Source organism: Plutella xylostella, chromosome 13, assembly GCF_932276165.1.
Source record: "Plutella xylostella chromosome 13, ilPluXylo3.1, whole genome shotgun sequence".
Lineage (NCBI taxonomy): Eukaryota > Metazoa > Arthropoda > Insecta > Lepidoptera > Plutellidae > Plutella > Plutella xylostella.
The window spans coordinates 2,716,277-2,737,236 of record NC_063993.1 but is presented as its reverse complement, the minus strand read 5'-3'; the positions used below and the strand labels follow the sequence as shown (position 1 = coordinate 2,737,236).

The following is a 20,960-nucleotide window of genomic DNA, read 5'->3' as shown; positions in this document are numbered from 1 at the left end:
TAGTTGTTCTTGAAAGAGGCTTGTAACAGGTGACTAGACTAGCGAACCTTCATCGGCTGATGATAAAATATTGCCATAATGTCGCAGCCATTTTCAGTATCAACGACAACGACGTCATAATGGAATAAATTGCATGATTATTTAAAAAAACAGGAATTTGCGAGATTTAGGAAAAAAATTGTAAGTACGTACCTAGGTATAATAATTTTCTTTGTCGGTAATTGTAATAGAAAGGAAATTCGTATCTTTCATGTTTACCCTAAGTAACTTCAAAGAAAAAATGGTGTCGCATCGTGATACTCTGTAACATACATACCGACAAATATAAACTAGCAGTTACTTGCCAGCTACACCGAACAATAAAAATTTGCTTTTAAAATAAAATTAGAGATTTGTCATTCTAAGCAGTAACTATAGTTATAGCTATTTCCAAATGGATTTACCGTGGAATTACGAAATCTAAGTCACATGGCCAAAAAAGTTTATATGGAGAATCTAATTAGTTTTTCGCAAAATTACAAAAGTTGTTAATAATAAACCCCTGAGTGATCCCCCTTTCGGCTATTTATGCCACATCCCGAATATTAAGAATTAAGAAAAACTATGGAAAAAACCCGATAGTCCGCCTAACCTCGTGGCCACAGCCAATTGCGGCGCGGCGTGCGGCGCGACGAGCGGCGCGGCTAGCGGTGAGCGCCGAAAACAAACGCTAGACAACGTACGAAGTATGCCACAGCTAGCCGCGGCGCGAAATGCGGCGCGGCTAGCGGCGCGGGTTGACTGGCGCGGTGCGCGGCGGCGGCGGGCGGCGCGGTGTGCGAGCGAAACAAATGTACTAGAGAGTATCGAGGCGGCCACAGCTTTCAGCGGTGCGGGATGAGGTGCGGCGTGAGGGGCGGCGGGCGGTGCGGATTGCGGTGGTATGCCACAGCTCGACATTTGTTTTGGTCGCGCGTTGGCTAGTCCGTCCACTTCATGCCGCCGCGCGCGCCGCTTTGAGCTGTGGCCGCCTCGATACTCTCTAGTACATTTGTTTCGCTCGCACACCGCGCCGCCCGCCGCCGCCGCGCACCGCGCCAGTCAACCCGCGCCGCTAGCCGCGCCGCATTTCGCGCCGCGGCTATCTGTGGCATACTTCGTACGTTGTCTAGCGTTTGTTTTCGGTGCTCACCGCTAGCCGCGCCGCTCGCCGCGCCGCACGCCGCGCCGCACGCCGCGCCGCAATTGGCTGTGGCCAGGGGGTAATTGCTATGTTGCGTGTAATACCTTTCTACTTGGGATGAACGTTCCTAAATAACTAATGAAATATTTGATTGCCGTAATAGCTATATTGGTAAGTATCCTCAACAATAATCCTTCCTTAGCCTGTTTGAACACTTTTACGTAGCATACCTACCTACTTTAAATACTGTATAGCTAAGCTCCAATTTCTCCTTAGTCGGTTAGATCGTAACCAGGGAAAGGTTGATCAATTACACGTCATCTCCATATTAAATTCTTAACAGATGTGTCAAAGGTCAAGCAATAATACCTGGTTATGCTCTAACCCACCATGGAGAAATTGGCACTTAGTGTTACATTTATCGTGCCTAACGCTACGTCTTATGAAAATGCAGCGAAATTAAAAGCTCATTAAGTAAAATTTTATGAACAATTGCCGGTCTTATCGCTTCTAGCAATCTTCTCCAGGTAACCTTTTTCCTCAGGTACCGTCAGTCAATGGTCTAGAAAGTCTAATAACGTTTGCTCGCCCCCGATCCGTGTTTGTATACCGGTTTTCCATTTAAGTTTGCTTTTGTTAGGTGTTTACATTTGATAATTGCATTCTGAAATCCTTTTCAAGATATTTCCCCGGTTAAGTTTGTTGATTTTAAGCGCGTTTCAGTTGAGGTTAGTAGGTTACTGTTGTAGAATAATCAAATTGTTTTTTTTTTATTTCTATCGGTTTTTCGGTTTAAACAGGTGATAAATACAGTAATTATAAGTACCTACCATTTGAACATCGTTTGACTGCTGGATATAGGCCCAAGGATCACCACAACACTCTGCCCTTTTCTTTCCCATCCAAACACGTCTAAACGTAAGAAAAATATTTAAAATGCAGTTAAAATGTATGAAGATGAAATCTTGCACAAATGCAATGGCAACACAGTTTTAAGGTCCATTTAGTATGTAACTTCGAAACCAGGACCTAAGTCCAGAGGTTTTATATATCCGTCTTTGCAGACCCACATTTAACATAATCCCATAACAAATTTGCCCTCCAATCGAAGCTCGATTCCTATCTTAAATCGCCCTTCGAGGTTGGATTTACACTTGTATCGTTTAGTCACGTAACCCTACGAGCCTTATTCCATTAACGAAATTACATCCGAACTATTTGCCAGTTCGCCTCAGAGGGTCACTCCAGGTTAACAGTATTAATACTGGGCGTGCCATCGCTAGTTCTAATGCAATGGAATAGAGTTGAAGTTACAGCTGCCTCTCTGGTATCGTAAAGCCGGAGTGGGCCAGCACGAGAGCGGCGTCGCTAGAAACTGGGCCTCAAGTCTGCTAATGAATGGCGGCTCAATGCTGTGTCGTCTGAATGGTTTTCCGACTTTAGGTATCTGTTTTCTCTTGGTTAGTAAGTCCCAGTAGTGCAATATGAAAAACACTTATTACTGTTTATTAACGTTAGTTAAAAAAATATGCAATAAATGTTTCCTAAAACGCTATTAATGAATACCTACAGTGCGACACCCATGCTGCCGACACACAACTGTGCCGCCATTCTTTAGCAGACTTGGGGCCCTGGCGTTTTGTGGATGGCGCTAATGGATATGGTTTTGGTTGGCAGGTGACTTGAGCAAATGTAGTTATCCTACTCAGCCCTGAGTGGTTTGCCGTAATTACGAATGAGCAGTCATGTAGGAATTACAATCGGAATCACGCTATGACATAGATTAGTAATGTTATTGTACTAGGTACTTCGATCTGGTGTGATTGTGTGTTAATGTAAGGTATTGATTTGTGAAGCTCGATATGGAAGTCGGTGTTTGTGCATGTGATTAATGCCTTTTTTATTTCGAGCGTTTTCAACATTCAGGTATCCTGGACTGAAATTAAATTTATAAGGAATCCTAACAAAATAAGTAAGTACTCAATTCTCTTTCTACATAAATAAACAAAACAATTTTTGATTATCAGTAGGTACATCTTTCAAACATAATAGTAGAAAATTAGTCATACATGCAGAAAGAATACATAGGAAATTTTCGACTATCATGTGGCTTAATGTTTTCTTCCTTGCCATGGTAGTCCAGATATAGAATAGCTGACCTAAATTCATAAATTACATGATACCTACCTAACTTAAATTTTCAATTGAAACTCGCTCTATAAATTTCGTCGGACAGTGAAGCAAGAAGTCATTAGTCAAGTCGGAACCAAAGATCCACTTCAGTTTCCAATTACCCATACGTTTGACTGTACCTGCGCCAATTTAGATAGTAACTTCTAAGCAGTATGGAAACTAGATACGAACGTTCAAAATTACATAATATTCATATATTCAGTGGTAAGGAACCTTACTAGTGGGTGGAACATTTTGATTGCTCGGGCCAGGTATTCGTATTATTTTATGGATGCTATATAATTCGTAGTTAAATATGACCTGTGGGTTGCTTATTGTCGCGAATTTTCGTAATTGCTTTGGTTATTAGGTAATTAATTTGATCGAGTTGTCGGAGTTTAATCAAAATCCACGGTCACGAGCATTAAAAGAAACCAAATGACCACAGTTTTTAACAACACTTAATTTAAATGTTCAACAAAATATTTAATTAAGTAGGTACGTTCACTTCTAGTTGCTATTCTGATGCACTGTTAAATGTATTTACCTACTTCAATATTGTAGACGGCGTAATCAAGCTAGCATTTCTGTTTAGAAGTAATTTGTATGTTTTCTCAATGGAAATTTTTCATTGCTCGTGAGTGTATTCCAATCCTCAAAAGCGTTTATCAAACTTAGTTTTTGTATTGTTGCGTGCGTCGGCAGTCAATTTAAACAATAAACGGTAGCGTACACACTGCCAGCGTACTCTCTTTGGTGGAAGTTTGTACGTAGTCACGCAGCCCCCGCCCCCGCGCCCCGCCCGCCCCCCGCGCCCGCCCTGCGCTCAGGCGATTAACCAAATTGTAGGGAATGGCTTACAGTGTTACAGCATTGCGCAAAGTTCCTACCAGCTACTTACCTTAGAAGAGTGAACACTCTTGAAGAGTTCTTTCGGATGTTTATATTCGCTTTATTTTGATAATTTGAATACCTTTTGTGAACTCGTGTCTGGTATTTAGGTAAGGTAAGTGCTGTTGCAAATAAACGTGTAGGATAGGATTCTAAAATGAGTATATTTTATCAAACACCTAAGTCCGTCTACATCACTTGTATTTTGTAGCCTTTTAGTAGATTATTTTGGCTTGAACTTTGAAATAAACTGCGATACGGGCGAAAACCGTCTCGCTTGCGAGTCACCTCTAACTACCCCTTCAGGAATCGTACGTATGTGTGAACTTTGATGCGATCATCCATAATGCTAATAATATTCATGCCTTCCTGGTGTTATTTGAAGGAAACTAAGTAGGTACAAGCATGATACTAGTACTATGTACTCGTACCTGCCATTGTTTAGACGTGGGTATCACGGTATCACGGCATTATTAATATATCATACCAACACAGGAAATTACAGTATCTTTTCCACCCCCAATTACGGTTTATTATTATATAACAGGCACACGAAAACCTACGACGCCCAACGGAGAATAATAACCTTCGTCATTCATCGTACATAAACATAGGTGGGTGTTGAATAAATTACTTACTACCCCAGAGGGAATAACTGAATAACACGTTTACAATCAGAAGTGTTGTAATTTGTGAAAAGATCTAATGATACTGAAATAACTTTTTATAATTTGCAAATTAGTAACTGGCAATATCTGACGAATAACTTTTGGGTTCAATGAGTTTTACATAGAGCGAAAGCCATGAACAGTCGATAAAAAGTCATAGCACGTGACAAAAAATTCCATCGCACTCGCTCTCGAAGCCGCGCCTCAAGTAAGCGCGACGCAAAACTTTTGTCACGGCTTGGCGTACGCGTCTTGCTCCCCGTGCTAGGCCTTCAGGTAAGCGTATCCTCCAGCCCGCTGAACCAACGACCTGATACAGGTAGCTGGTAGTGGCCGGATGAAGGAGGCTGGATATTGTGGTGCTCCTAGCGAGAGACCTATGTCAGACAATGAATGACTTGCTGATGATGATGATCAATAAACCCAAGTATATCGTATAAGTGATCTTTTTACGTGTAGCATCTACATCAGTTTTAGAGTATTTTCCAAATAGTTCCTTTGATTTATGATGATCGCGATGACTTCAATTAACTAAAATAACCATAAAAATATTTTAAATACATTAAAAATGTATGTTTGGCAGATGTAATTACAAGAGTGATTGGCAATTTCCATGAAATTATATTATTATTCATGAGCGTCAACCGTATTTATGAGGAAACATAACTGGAAAAGTTTCCTGACATAAAACTTTTTGATTACCAAGAGCTCGTAACGTGTATATTAGACAAAGGTTCAAGACCTTAATCTTAATATATTATATCAAAAAGTTTTTAAAAATATTAACAATAAAAAATATCTACACTTAATGTAAGAGCGGTTTGTAATCTATAATCATGAATAACTATGAGTAGGTTAGTAAAGTAGTTAACGACTGTTATTGATTGTATATAGATAGGTTTTTTTAATCAAAATTTTAGCAAGGTACCATTTTCAAATTCTGGTCTTACATCCACATAAAGGTACAAAAGCATTGCAAAGTTTCCATTAAGTACTCCACATAATTCTTATCTGGATTATCTAAAACGAAAATACTAACCTAATAACATCGTATCGGCTTAGCAAACATACCCTTTTCTCGAGAGTTAATACCACAGCAAAATGCTGTAATATAATCTATACAATTGCAATAACTCATCCTGTCCGACCTAAGTATTTGTACAAAGAAAAGTCTGCACAGCAATTATATCTGGAAAAGATATGTTTACGCCGCCCCTCACAAAACATTCCGAAAGGGGAAAAAACGGGGATATGTCCTTTGTCAAGAGACCATGTATCTCAATCGGCCGAAACTATACGAAGCATGTAACCTAAGTAGCGTACGTTATCTCGTGTTCCCTTTCGCCTCAATTTGGCCCAGTATCGCCACAATACAGCCTGCCCAGTGCTGCGTCTTCGATATTGCACTATTAGAGTTTACGGTCAAATGAAAAATCCTTCAGTTCTAAAGCTAGCCATTACGTACATTAATGCAAGAAGCAAGGTATCGGATGCTTTGCCTACATCATACATACGAAATATTTTACATAAAAATCCGAGATTAAAATTGTATAATGACTTTAAACATTGCCTCACTTGTGAACCCTTTGGACTATTAATGCATAATTACAGCCACTGTTTTCCTATCAGCCGTTGTGGACTAAGAAAACCCAATACATAGAGAAAGTTTAGAATGTTTTCATACAATATTCTAAATCAATCACGATGATCTTTTTAAGTACACTGATGATAAAAGCCTATAAGCATATTAATATTGATAAAATACGATTATTTCCTTGTAGAAATTAAAGCTCATTCTATGAAGACATCTTTCGTCAATCGGACTTTATACTATACTAGACGAAGCAGTAGAGTCTTCTTACAAGTCTTAGTGATTCTACTGTGAAGGTTCTACTCCGTTATCGCTCGGTCCACATTTTCGCTGATTTACAACTCGGTCTGTAATATTGTTTACTTCGGTAATGGTCAGTTTTATTGCTGGAGATCTGTCGGGTTACTAAGCCATGTTTTATAATAGATTTGGCACAGGCTCTGCCTCAAACAAAATTTGATTATAGTGAGACAAAATGTATTTGTATTTCATAACATAGTATGCAAAGTAAAAGGAAAGCTTTCAGTACTGTGAAATGAGCTCAAATCTTTAAAATTTTAAGCAATTTGTTTTGTGGTAATATGTCTAGCTACTTTTTTGAACAGTGAAGTCAAAGCTTAAAATTTTAACCAATTGGTTTTGTTTTGACCAAACAGTCCTGTTATGAATTTAGATTCTGATAGCAACTAAGACTCTACTAACAGTGGGAACGAAATAATTTTCTACGAAGTTCCGCTATTTATATTTAGGAAGCTGTCGTCGAGATAAAGAACACCCCTTTAAATATTTATTGTTAGCGCTGGAGATATACGATGTTTCGAGGGACGCACGACAACGTGACGTAATGGGGGGGACTACTCTGGTTTTTAGAATAGACTGGGAATCTTAGCCTCATATTGGGGTAGATTAAATTAAAGAAGCCTAATCGGTTAGCGTATCACCTATTCCTTACTGTACGTATTGTAAAATGTTTTGATAAATCGTTTTTTTGCGAAAAGTAATGATAGATAGATAGATAGAATATTCTTTATTTGTACACGCACATAAAATAACCTTACATAACTTAAATACTAACACATATGTACAATAATTGCGGTCTTATCGCTTAAAGCGATTTTTTCAAGACAACCTAGGGTGGAAGGATATTATAATGGTAACTAATGGTTATAAATTCTTAATTTTATTTATCTTTTCAGTTTGCGCTAGTCTCCCCGACTTTTGACGATCATGTGCATCTAACATTCTAACTTGAAAATTACCACAATTTTCATATTATACGGATTTTTTCCAATATCCCTAGGATTTTCACGAAAACTCGAGTAAAAAAGTCCTCCTACGGCATACATTAATCAATAATTACTTATGCACGCCTTTCACCATGTTGGCAGACCCTTGCCTCAAGAAGATGCTAGGCAACTCAATTCACTCAAAAATAACAACAATTGCATATTTCGCATACCTACTTATATTTAAATGGATAGTATTACAGCTTATTATAATAATCATAAAATTAAACTAACTAATAAAGCAGCAGAACCTAAGGTACGTTCTTGTAGTAATTAAATAAAACAAAAAGAAGAAAAGATTCCTCAGGCTATCATTATCCGAAACTTACTAACGAACTCCCAAAAAGTTTATTTGTAGAGAAAAGTAGAAGGAACGTTATTATTACGGAGGAGTATCACGAAAGTATAGTGAGGGACATCATAATATTATTATCTATTATATTATAGATACGTAAAGATATAAATGCTAAAATTTTCTCTTTAACCTTCGCTTGCTAAGCTTAGCATAGAGAATATAAGATTATCAGAAAATTTAATAATTCAGCACTCTTTTAATTTCTTCATGATAACCTATACAGGATGTAAATGTCATCATCACAGTCATTACACCGCACCACGTCCCCTCTGCTGGGGCACAGGTCTCCTTCTTCAGGCCTTAGTAAATGGCATGATCTCACAAAATAAAACAAGAAAGACAATCTTCTGGCCCTGTAGCACAGGGCGCTATTAAGAAGTGACAAGAGTTCTCCGTCTCGTTCGCTCTTGATGCTGCGCGATGTGAGTGAGCGCGATGCAAATCTCTTGTCACGTCTTAAATGCGTACTAGCCTTTTCGTCAAACTAAACTACTTTCTTTTAGAAATGTAACTTACTTTCGGAAATGCAGTTAACGACGACTTAAATTGCAGGAAAAGTATGTAATTAACCGTATAAAAACCAAGTTACAATTAAATAATTCAGTCCAAAGTTTGACTATAACCGGTTCTAAATCAAAACTATATTATCGTATATAGACACACTCTCTTCCATCCAAAGGTTGTCTAGTAGAGATTGCTATAAACAATAAGGCCGCCTTTTTGTACTGTTTTTTTTTAAGTTTTGTTTCTTTGTAATTTTTTGTTCTTGGTGCAAATAAAGTGTATTCTATTGTATATTGAGATAAGGGGAAATGTGACTTTATGTGACACGTCCGCGACTGTACCTGTATGACGCTCAGTTTATCTAGTTTACGAAGAAACGGGGCGTGAAGGAGGCCAATCATGTGAGAGCCTCAACCTTCCAACAATGACGTCATCGGCTCAGGTCAGTTTCAGGGCTGGGTTATTTTCATAGAGCAACTGGTACAGCAAAGGTTTTCAAAGATCATGTATGTATATTTTCAGGACATGGGTCGATACTCATTGGGAGCAGAGGGGCTGAGACCTTGGGAAAAGAAAAGGTTTAGGATTTACCTCAAAGGGAATAGTTAGTGGATAGCAAGAATGGTTCTGATCATATAACACATCTTATGATGACCCACAACTTTGGACTTATAATAAATGGAATAACAAGCTGACGTCACGGTAGATCGAAAGACGACATGTCGAAATAAAGGTCACTATTCGACAACGTCGCATTTCTTATCAGATTGAGGTCAGGCAATATTATTAACTCCACCGAACCAAGCATATCGGCGGTCTTGACACGGCAGCTGTGTGGAAAGTTAAATTGTTAAGCCTTTTATGGGCTTTTGCGGGTGAAAGCTACTGAAACATTACAGTATAATAAATATTAAGTAGGTACTTCAAAGTTTCCATGAAAGGTGTTTATTGAAATTAGGCAAAATACCACATTCAGTGTAAAGAAAACACAGGAAGGTTACCCAAAATAAACAAGTCCAAGAGCAGCAGGAAAAAATATGATCCATTACTGAATCTTAACTGCCCGCGATCTTCAGCACAAGATTCAGTGTTACTAACCACTGTAATTTGTGAAGTTGGTTTATTAATATTGATAACATTAACCTACAACCTGCTAAAATAAATGTACTAGATAAAACCTCCACATTTTGATTATGAATTTCATAGATTACTTTTTATTCGAATTCCCATGGGACTTTTTAAAAGGCAAAGCTTCATTTCATTCAACAATAGCTATTACATTACCAATATAATACCATTACTAACCATACTCTTTGTCCGCAGTATCATCAGCCCAGCGCGAGCCGGGGAAGGGTATCCCGGGCAACTCGACTGCGACGGCCGCGCCTTCGAACTCCGATAACTCGATTCGGTCAAACGCGGCGGCGGACGGCGCTAGGCCGACGCCGCGCACCGGACCTTACTTCGACCTAGCGGCGTCGAAGAATGTCACCGCACTGCTTGGCAAAACGGCCTACCTCAATTGCCGAGTCAAGAATTTAGGCAATAAAACTGTGAGTATTGTTTTTAACCCCCGACAAAAGAAGGAGTGTTATAAGTTTGACGTGTCTGTGTATCTGCCTGTGGTAGCGTTGCTCCAAAACGGCTGTACTGATTTTCGATTTGTTGTTTTTTATGTGATAAGTAATTAATTCGTCTGTTTTTTTCTAGTTAGTGGGTAATTCTACGATTTTAGAGAATATTGGTCCTTTATAGTGACACATAGCAATATTATCTTCACCTACCTATCTCATAAAACGATTCATACATTTTACGAGTTTAAATGTTAATTAAAATGCTCAAAATATTTCTTGCAAAATAAAGGTAGGTTACTCAAAAAGGTTTTAATACCATCATTAATTTAAGATGTTTTCTCTCCCTGTTTACCAAGTCAATTATTACTTACGCAGCTTAAATTAAAGATAAACACGCCGCCACTCAAAAAGTTATTAAACGAGTGTGTACAAGATGAGAGGAAATATACAAACAACAATTTTAATTAGTTTCTACACTTGAGAAGCGAAAACAATGTTTCAACAATAAATAAATTTCCAGTAAACTAAATTCGTAACGAGATGATAATTAAGCCGTGAACACTCAGACGATACTCGCGGTGTCATTGTTAGGGTGAGTGCACACACGTTCGCTAACGAGTCTCCTTAGCAATTTAGCGTGCACACAACTCGTCCAATTTACATAGCTCTCAGCCACAAATTATGTGCGCCGTCACAATGCACGGGAGAAGTCGTTATTGTGCACCCGCCTTTATAAATAAAATTCTCATTAGGCTGGGATGTGGTATTGCCGACGTAAATAACGACAACGTACGACTGGGCTACTAACGACATCCCCGTAGTTTCTGCCCGCCTGGTACTTTACGGCCCGCCCAACATTTAGATTTCTCTAATTGGGCGGTTTTATGGGTCATTATGAAATCTCTGATGGCTTTATTAGTGCAATGGTTGAAGAGTTGTCTGCAAATCGTGAGGTATGGGATTCGATTATATCGACTTTATGGGTAATTTTTTTTTGCTATTATATTATATACCTACTTGTCATAAATAGGAAATATGTATCTAAAATATGTATCTTAAATTTAAAAAACTTTAGAACTTTTCTATACTTATCGATAAATTGTGTTTATAAGTATATATATAAGTTCTCAAAGAAAACCCGTTATTGAACCTTTGTGCGGGGGCGAAAGCGAATAAATATAATATCAGAGTAAAAACAAAGTCACATAATAAGATTTACCTTTTAGCTTACGTATATTTTTAGTTGTTATTCTAAGACTATAAATATAGGTATGTAGGTAGTTTTCTTTCTATTCTTTTTAAGTTTGTTCTTTATCTATGACGGTAAATTTTCTCGTAAGTTATTTTTAAGTTTTCTTGAAACAAACTAGGTGATTGACGATTCCTTATATCCTAAAAAAAAGTGCAGAAATTAAGAAGGACTCTTGTATTCTTGAGCTTTTGTATTCTGAAAATGATTAAACTCAGCGAAATGTTTTAAACCCTACTTTAATATTTGTGGTGACATAAATTCAAAAATCGGTGGAATAAAATAATAAACGTACTCACGTTAAATTTAATCGACACATCACTCACTACTAGTTTTCGTAAACTAAAACGTAGTAAGAAAGAATATTAAAAATACCTTTATAATTGAATTTTGAAGATATGCTGATATTTTCTATGGTAAAGTATCATTTTATTACTTAACAAATCACTCAAACCACCTCGAACTGAACAAGTGTAACAATAAATCACAAGAAATATTAATTCCTTTGACGTCCTATCAGAAAATATGATTGAATTTACGGCTGTGAATAATGAAACACTTTGCGTTGATTATTTAACGTTGTTCGCACTTCAAACAAATAAAACAACAGAAATTATATTGAGTAGTAGATATTAGATGAGCGCTCATAAATGTAAGCCCGCTATTCTATCCTATTGTATTCTCTGTGCCCACCTTTCGATGTCGCGCGCTCTACCAAAATGAGTCTAGGGCCCAAAAAAGTAACGTTCACGCGCTTCACTCATAGCGTACCTCAGAATAAGGACAGCCTTGTGGTTCGCTCATAGACAACTTTACGTTTTTTTCTTTGTTCCAGTTGAACATGCAGGTGTCTTGGGTGAGGCACCGAGACATTCACCTGCTGACGGTGGGGAGGTATACCTACACCAGCGACCAGAGGTTCAGAGCCATACACTTGCCGCACACTGAGGATTATACACTTCAGGTATGATTTGAATATAATTATAAAACATATATTATAAAAAAGAAAAGATGAGCCGATGGTCCCGGGTTGGATTCCTGGCTGGGGCAGATATTTGTTTAAACACAGATATTTGTTCTCGGATCTTGGATGTGCCCGTAAAATGGCAATAGGCCCGCCCCCTATTACATTGGGACTAACATAACACTCTGGCGAAAAGTGGGTGCAGCAATGCACCTCTGCCTACCCCGCAAGGGAGTACATTAGTACAAGGCGTGAGTGCGTGTTTTGTGTTTTTTTTTTTTTTTAAGAAAAAGAATTTCCGTTGAGGTGATAGTAGGCACCTGGCTGGGTGGCTGGCTCTCTCGAATGGATTCTTTGACCATACCCCCTTAAGTTCTAAAGACTAAACTGCATCCCTGAGCTAGGGCACACAATCACAGCGGTGCATATTATAGTTACTTATTAGGCTCTGCTTAACTTAAATTTCTCATTTGTGAAACTAGCTTTATTTTAAACAGCATAAAATATAAGGTTTTTTAACCTCCGACGGGAAAAGAGGGGTGTTATAAGTAAAACATGTATGTGGATCTACCTGTGTTAGTGTAGCTCTCTCAAAAGGCTGAACAGTTTTTTTTTTGTGGCATAGGTAGTTTTAACCCGAATGTTCTAAGCCATATTAAATTTTATCAAAATCGGATCAGCTGATCAAAAGTTCTGCAACTTTTATGGGAATGTGGGGGTTTTTGACATTGATTTGGTTCTCGAATATTATTGATTCTAAGGTTCTGCAGGTAAGAATAATAATAATTTTATTCTTCGTTATTATAATAAAGCAATTTAGACAAACAACCCTTTCTAAAAGTAGCTTTTTCTTATCTTTACACTACGTTCTGAATGGGATGAAAAGATAATACAATAAAGGCTCGCTTTTCTTATTACACAATTTATTCTACTTTCCTTTTTTGGCTAATTTAGATGGAAACTTTAATATTTTAAATATTTTTGTTACAAAAAGGTTCAGTGTAGAAAATTTAAAATATTACCTGTGATTATAATATGAACACACAAGTACTTAGAACAACGCAGATTCTGAAAATAAATTAATGATTACAGAATTTATGAAACCTGAACATTTCCTGACATTATGTTCCTGTAAGATCAATTGATCAAATAACAACATAGACTAAACAAAACCACATTCCAAGTAGGTTCTCCTTTCAGAAAATAATTATTTCAGACACAAACGTAATAAGTACCTACCTACATAAATAAACGTATTTCGAAATCACGGACAATGAAAAAGTTCCACTCACAATATCCCTACACCAATTTAATCAAACATTTAATTAAAATTAAAAAAAAAAACCTTATTTAGTTGGTTATATCCTGATGTTCTATTTAATAATATGTTTCAATGTTGCAGAAGGCGTCATTAAGCTAGCCTTTTCTGTTTAGGGGTAATTTGGTGCTTTTCTCAGTGGAACCTTTTCATAGCCCGTGAATGTATAATGTTGTATTCAACATTATGTTTTGTTTCAGATAAAATATCCTCAGCACAGGGATTCCGGAATCTACGAGTGTCAAATATCAACGACTCCACACATGAGTCATTTTGTACATTTGAACGTTGTTGGTAAGTTATAACTACCTACATATTTATTTACCCACAAATTCATTCAGCTTTTTGTCACTTTAAAATAGTTTCAATATTGTACAATACCTACGGTCTAGTTTTATGTACATTATAAATTCACATTATACCAGGTGTTGGTACATAACACTAAGAACGATCAGTATGACAAAGTCATAAAAAAGAGATTGGTTTGTAGGAACCATGCCATCGGCATAGCATATAATTTAAATAAAATAAAAAACCGACTTCAAAAAACCACTAAAAAGTAAGAAATAATTTAAGGTTTACACCAATTCTTTGTGACAGTACAAATATACCTAAGCAGGAACTGTTCTTTTTTATGTTGGTGCGGTAACAAAGTAATCTGAAGAAATATGGCACCAACTTCAAATTTATATCTTTATTTATTTTATTGTTTTTAGATTATTTGCAATAATTTTCAATCAAAATTAAGATGCAAATGATACCAATCAGTCCTACTCGTCAATACGAATCATTCAAGCCTAAACACGAGGTGGTTGCTATATAAATATACCGTTGAGGAGTTCCCTTAACTGCCTTCCGTTTCCATCATCAGATCAGCTCAAGGTCACCATCATATTTTTTGTTATAAGAACTATATTTACGTTCTAAATTTCATTAGAAGGTTAATAGGTGCCCAAAATGGAAATTCATACCCTGTTTTTACCCCTTTACCCACCCTTGGGGATGGAATAAAATTCTGAAAAAAAAATGGAACCACCCCTGAGCTCAACCCAATACATCAAAAAAATAATTTTCAAAATCGGTCCATAAAAGGCGGAGTAATCGGTGAACATACATAAAAAAATATACCGACGAATTGAGAACCTCCTCCTTTTTTCGAAGTCGGTTAAAAATAGTGAGTCCCAAGACCTTGGCTTCGAGAAAACACATAAGTACTTATACCAAAGAGTTTTCATAATTTACGTATGTTGTTGTTAGATTAAGAGCTTGCAAACAATAAGTGTTCTTTACACGCTAAACCTTTTTAACTGAACACGCAAAAGAGAATGTCGATAAACTAGGTCGCGATCGACAGTTGGAACAGCCAGGCAGCTAGGCGATGTTTTATTGACAGCTGAGAACAGTTGACGGCTGGGGTTGTTAGAAAGTCGTATACGAGACAAAAAGTGGTGTCTATGGATACATGGAGAGAGTTCTACTATATAAAACTACGGTAATGATCACAACGTTTTTGTTTTCTTGACTCTTTACTGTTTTTTATTCTTTATTTATTTCTTAATCCCAATTCCCAAAGAAAGGGTATTTTACATAGGTAGTATATAGCTTATAATAATATGCGATTATCTCAGTAATGTGTAGTGCAGAATAATGTACCAATTTTTTTCTGCTAGGTATGTGTACATTTCAATAGTACTTATATATTATTTTATATTGAATAAGGCGTTTCAAAGCTTTGTCTAATTCTGTTCTAAATAATACCCCTTTAGAATGACAATGTTTAAGTTGTAGTGTTGATTAATGGCTGACCTCGTAACTTTGTTGGTATTGATGTTTCGTGGAACCTGCCATAGGACTATGGAGCTATTTCCTTTGTATTTGGAGCTTCTATTGAATAACCAGCTTGAATTTATTCCTGAGATTTGACTCGAAATATCGAAATGTTGACTTGATTTTCACCTTACATAGCTATTGTTATTTTATCTTTAAAATGTAAGGATATTAAGGTTCCTATTTATACTAGGTATTCTATGATATGTTTTCCCAAAAGTTTCTTTGATGTAAATGAAACTAACAGCTTTAGTACTCAATCCTTCCTCCCGCTTCCAACACAATTTTGTTAGTTACAAATTTTAATGCTTATGACGTCACTTCGTTAACGGTTCACTGTAAGCTCATTGCTTAGCTGTTTACTTTACGTGTTTGATCACGTGAAGTAACTTAAGTTTCTGTTTGTAAATGGAACTCACGCATGAATTTAAATGAATAAAAATACCGTTGAGCTAAAATAACGCGATTATGATGAGTACTTAACTGAAATTTTGTTCATTACAGTCGAGTAAGCGAAGGCTTTCAAACACTACAGTTACCGGTGTAGTTTGCAGTTGTATTTACGTGAAATCGAATATAATTACTTTCCAACTTTCCGCTCGTGGAACACAAATGAAAATATGCTATAAACTGATGGTTGAGTATTGCCATGGGGTATCAGGAACCATACCACCATAGACTCAGCAATAAGCATCGCTTCCGTCCTGTCAAAAATCTGTCCTTCAGATTCGTTTTTGAGGTTATCCCAGTTGAAATAAATTGCTAATAAATTATCAACAGAACCAACAACGGAAATCATCGGCGGTCCAGACCTGTACATAGACCGCGGCAGCACCATCAACCTGACCTGCGTGGTGCTGTACTCACCAGAGCCGCCGGCGTACATCTTCTGGAACCACAATGACGCGGTGAGGCCGCCATTTTGTTTTTTTATTTTTTCGCAGTGTTGCCAGTGCCAAATTAAGATGGTTGGTGTTGCCATTAATGTGTAATATTATTTTTTTAGTTTATTGTTACATTAGGATTTAATTAAAGAAAGCACTGAGCTTGATGGATTAGTGAAATTTATTTCCAACTTACCTGAGGTCAAATAACGAAACTTTTTTACGAAGACAAAAGTTTTTCAGCCCAAATCTCTGTACACAGTCGTTGGCTAAATCCGCGCTTAATTTAGACAAATTGTGAATGTAAAAACTTTTCCCCGACAGATCATTAGCTACGACTCACCTCGGGGAGGTGTCTCGGTGGTGACCGAGAAGGGTGAGACGACAACATCGTTCCTTCTCATCCAGCAGGCGCGGCCGTCGGACTCGGGCACCTATCAGTGTAACCCGAGCAACGCGCAATCGAAAAGCGTTGTCGTGCACGTCCTCAATGGTGAGTTTCGAATGCCAGAATTGAGCCCCAATTTTTGTGCCCTAATAGTTTTTGTTTCGGAGTCGTAATTGCGTTAGAAAGAGGGAAGGATTGATTTTCCATTTTCCGTTACAAAACAAATAAAAGCTTTTATAGCTTTCCTTGTAATTAAAGGGAAAATAAGGGTAGCTTTTAATAACACATTTGAGGGTATTTATTATTGCTCCCTAGCTATATTGAACGCTTAATTTTGACTGTAGCTATTAAAAAAATATTAACGCATTTACTAAAAATTTTCATTTCCCTTGATTTAAGACCATCGTTGTTTTAATGATAACGACTCACGTCGAGGGAATTTTTAATTTTCCTCCTTTTAAAAATGAATTTTCTTTTCCTCAAAGCAGGGGTCGGTAATTTATCAAGAAAGATCGCGATAAGGTCGGGGATTCTTGTATCTTTGAAGGTGGATTTATGTTTTCTTAAAAGATATAGATTTTTCTTCCTTTGAAACGTACATGTTTTAGCATATTTTTATCCTTATCTCAATTTGTGCTGCTGTGTGATCAATGGTATCTTTATACAGGGCGAAATTTATCTGTGAACGACACAAAACCCAATAAATGCGTTCCACACTGCAAAATACCATTTAAAAAACATGACATGACATTGCATCAACAACAATCTGTTAAAATCGCCATTAATCACACAACAGCACCAGCCTTAACCCAAAAAATTAACACTGATTTTTTCCAACTACGATGTCGAGAGCAGTTTTAATTTTTGCCAAAGAAGCAAATTCTATTTTTCCTTTATCAGGAGAGTATCCTGCGGCCATGCAGCGGGGCGGGCAGGCGTTCCTGCTGACGTCACCGGTGCACTGCCTCGTGCTGCTCGCCTGCCTGCTACTTGCCTTCTCCTGACAGCTCACCATAGACAACCTGTAAATAGAAGAAAAAGTTTTATCCAATAACGGCTGTTTAGACTGTGTAAACAGCCAGCATTCGCTATAGTGTGGGTTGTGTTATGTACAATGTAATTTTTAACATTCCCTGAACAAGTAGCTGAACTGCTTACCTAGTATAGTTGTAAAAAGTGTAATATATAAGGCGTTCATTCTTGCGTAACTGTTTTTTGTATCGAAGTACCTAATATTGTGACTCTTGTAATTATTCATATTGATGTCAGGGATAATTTTACTGAAGTACCATTTTAAAGGTTGATAAAGTGTTGTGCCTGTTTTGATGGCTATGTCAACGAAAAATCAGCGACTGTAATTCACATGATCCTATAAAAAATATATCAGAGAATCTAAACGTAGTACGATGCCTATGACTATGCAAACAATGTTTCTTCTAGGCAACATTATTATACCAAAGACTTTTCAATCATAGGCATGTGTCCTTTCAGCACAGTTTAAAAAACACAGTCGCTGGAATGTCGCAGATATTTTGTAACGTGAATGGAAACACAGAGTAAGATAAAATTACTCGTTATATAGTGCCACAAACTTATCTGTTCCGGTGAGAGCGAACTAAATTGGTCCATACCTCATTACTTACTGAATGAATTTCATATTGACATAGATTATATGGACCAATTTAGTTCGCTCTCACCGGAACAGATAAGTTTGTGGCACTATACAAGGCTTTTCAATGCGTAGAACCATTGGTTTTAAATAGAAACCTGTATTGGCGAAAACTTACAAAAAACATAAAAGTCAGTAGCAACAGAAATAGAAGAGATAGTTTAACACAGGAATGTAAAAACAGCTGACAATACTACGTTTAACAATGACTGTACATATAGATAGAACGATACGAATCACTTATCTACTCAGATAAATAATAAAAAGAGTTAATAGTATTTTCATATGTTTAGTGGGACACACATTATAATATGTGTATAACGAGCCAGCAGTATAAATAAATATTGTTTACCAGGATGTTTTCTGTACTTGATGACATGAAAACATAAAAAATAATACCAGCTAAGCCGACCGAAATAATTCAAACTGTATGGTTAACAATCTCGGAGCCTTACCTACACTGATTTATATTTGAATTCTAGCTAAATATAATATATTATTATGATCTTCTTACTATGCAGTGACTAATCTATTTATTTATTTATTTATTTCTATAGATATCTAGACCTGGCTGTGGGTTTGTCACTATGCGTGGTAGGCTAAGCTAGTCTTGATAAATCCAAAAATGTTGTTGACTGATTTAATTTGGATAAGATTATTCGATTTTAATAGTTCCACTAAACACATGAAATACCTATAGTAAAGTTAGTCAGTAACTATTATTTAAAATAAATTGATATAATAAGTTACAAGCGATTTCATACTGTAAAGATGCATACTTAAAATCGTTGGTATATAATATCTAAATACTCGTATAAACATGTACTACTGGTTAGGATATAAATCTATCGTAAGGTTAAATAGATACTATAAAATTGTAAATAAACTATTCAATATGTAAATATGTACTTATAACTTATATGGCAGGCAAATGCTAACAAGGCTTTCTCCGGAGCTTTTAGACGAACTTACTATCTTTCTACCTAATTGCCCTAAAGTGTACCTGTATATGAATACCATATACCTATAATTATTGTGAAAGACATTTCTGTACTAATTATATTTTTGTAAATTAATCTTAATCATAAATATTTCAAAATTATTGTGAAATTGTCTGCAAAATAAATGCATATTCATAAATAATTAATTTTCATGAAAGCTCTCGAAAAAGCCTCGAATGTAGCACGGCTTGTGATACCAATCTGATAAAATTCACATTTTGTATCTGTTCTTCCTTAAAATAACTTCCCAATTTCTGTGTGAAATAAAACGGGCAGTTATATCCCCTTCGGTTTATGTCTGAACATATTTTATGCGCAGTAAAAATATATAAAACACGCACTCACCAAAAATGAGAACTCTCAAACAAATGACATTACATTTAGGTTAGAAAAAAAAATTCAAGTAACAAAGTATAGTTATTGCACTTTACCAAGTTCGGTAGCCGAATCTATGCTAAATTGTACAATGGCCTAGTCTATTTACTAGATTTACTTTAAATTTCCTACAGGATGAAAGTTTCCCCATTATTAAGCGAAGAGGCATAAAGTTGTACTCCATCTTTGAAGGCTATTAGGCTTACATTACACGGGGGATCTCTGTGCAGCATTGCGGCACAGAGTATTTGGTGTGTTGTAGCCAAAATAACGAGTTTTACTTTTTTATTACCTTCACGATCGATACGATTACGATACCTTCATAAGGACAATTTCCCACCACCCGGGTCCACTGTGGCGGGTACTAGGAAATCATCGGTTTTGCCAAGCCCAAAGTAAAGTCACTGTCTTAGAGTCAGCAGTAAAGTACAATAACTATAATAACTAGTAACTTTTCCTATCTATGATAGTTCCCCGTCCCGAAATCAAAAAGAAAAATATCTTATTTTGAAAGTATTTGAAAGTGCTTTTTGGTGACAGTCACTGTCGATAAACTGCGTAATCTATTTCTTAGTTATCATGAATTTATTGTAAAAAATAAAGAACCTACTTATTGAATTCCACTATTTTTGGTGTATAAAATATAAAGAATAAATGATTTTGCTGTTTCTTTCATTAATATAGGCTTATAAAACAGATTTCAATATAAACAGTTATTAATGTATCGAAAGTTTATTATTGTATACAGGTAACAATAGTATTATTACTTGTTGTATGTACCATACTGAATAATATAAATTACATGTGTAATAAATATTATAAAGAAACAATAAAGTTTTAAAATAACTGTGATATTTTTTTATTTCATTCTATCTGAAAAAAATAATAATTTACTTTCTTACTGTTAATATCCTACAATCCTCTCGTCAACACTTAATATCGCGTAAGACCTAGATTTTCTTGATACAATACAAATAAAAACCCTACCTATATCATATATCCTGCCTGGTATAACCACATATTATATTGTACATCATCTTTGTTATTGTTACGCAGCAGCAAAAAGATTCTGTTTACGTTTC

The 20,960-nt window shown here is 36.4% G+C and overlaps 1 protein-coding gene across 3 annotated transcripts in view; it reads left to right on the top strand.

Moving 5' to 3' along the window:
- LOC105384802 (lachesin) overlaps window positions 1–18,406 on the top strand; it is a 62,124-nt gene extending 43,718 nt beyond the window's left edge. Inside the window, exons 3-8 of one of the 3 annotated variants that reach the window (XM_011555092.3) lie at window positions 9,953–10,182; window positions 12,288–12,416; window positions 13,935–14,028; window positions 16,342–16,469; window positions 16,770–16,938; window positions 17,734–18,406. In XM_011555092.3, coding sequence (XP_011553394.3) covers window positions 9,953–10,182; window positions 12,288–12,416; window positions 13,935–14,028; window positions 16,342–16,469; window positions 16,770–16,938; window positions 17,734–17,837 — 854 coding nt within the window. In that variant the 3' untranslated portion in view covers window positions 17,838–18,406. Of the gene's footprint in view, window positions 1–9,952; window positions 10,183–12,287; window positions 12,417–13,934; window positions 14,029–16,341; window positions 16,470–16,769; window positions 16,939–17,706 lie in introns of all 3 variants that reach the window. The other 2 variants (XM_038112179.2, XM_011555084.3) reach the window with 2 other exon arrangements.
- The last annotated feature ends 2,554 nt before the right edge of the window (window positions 18,407–20,960 follow it).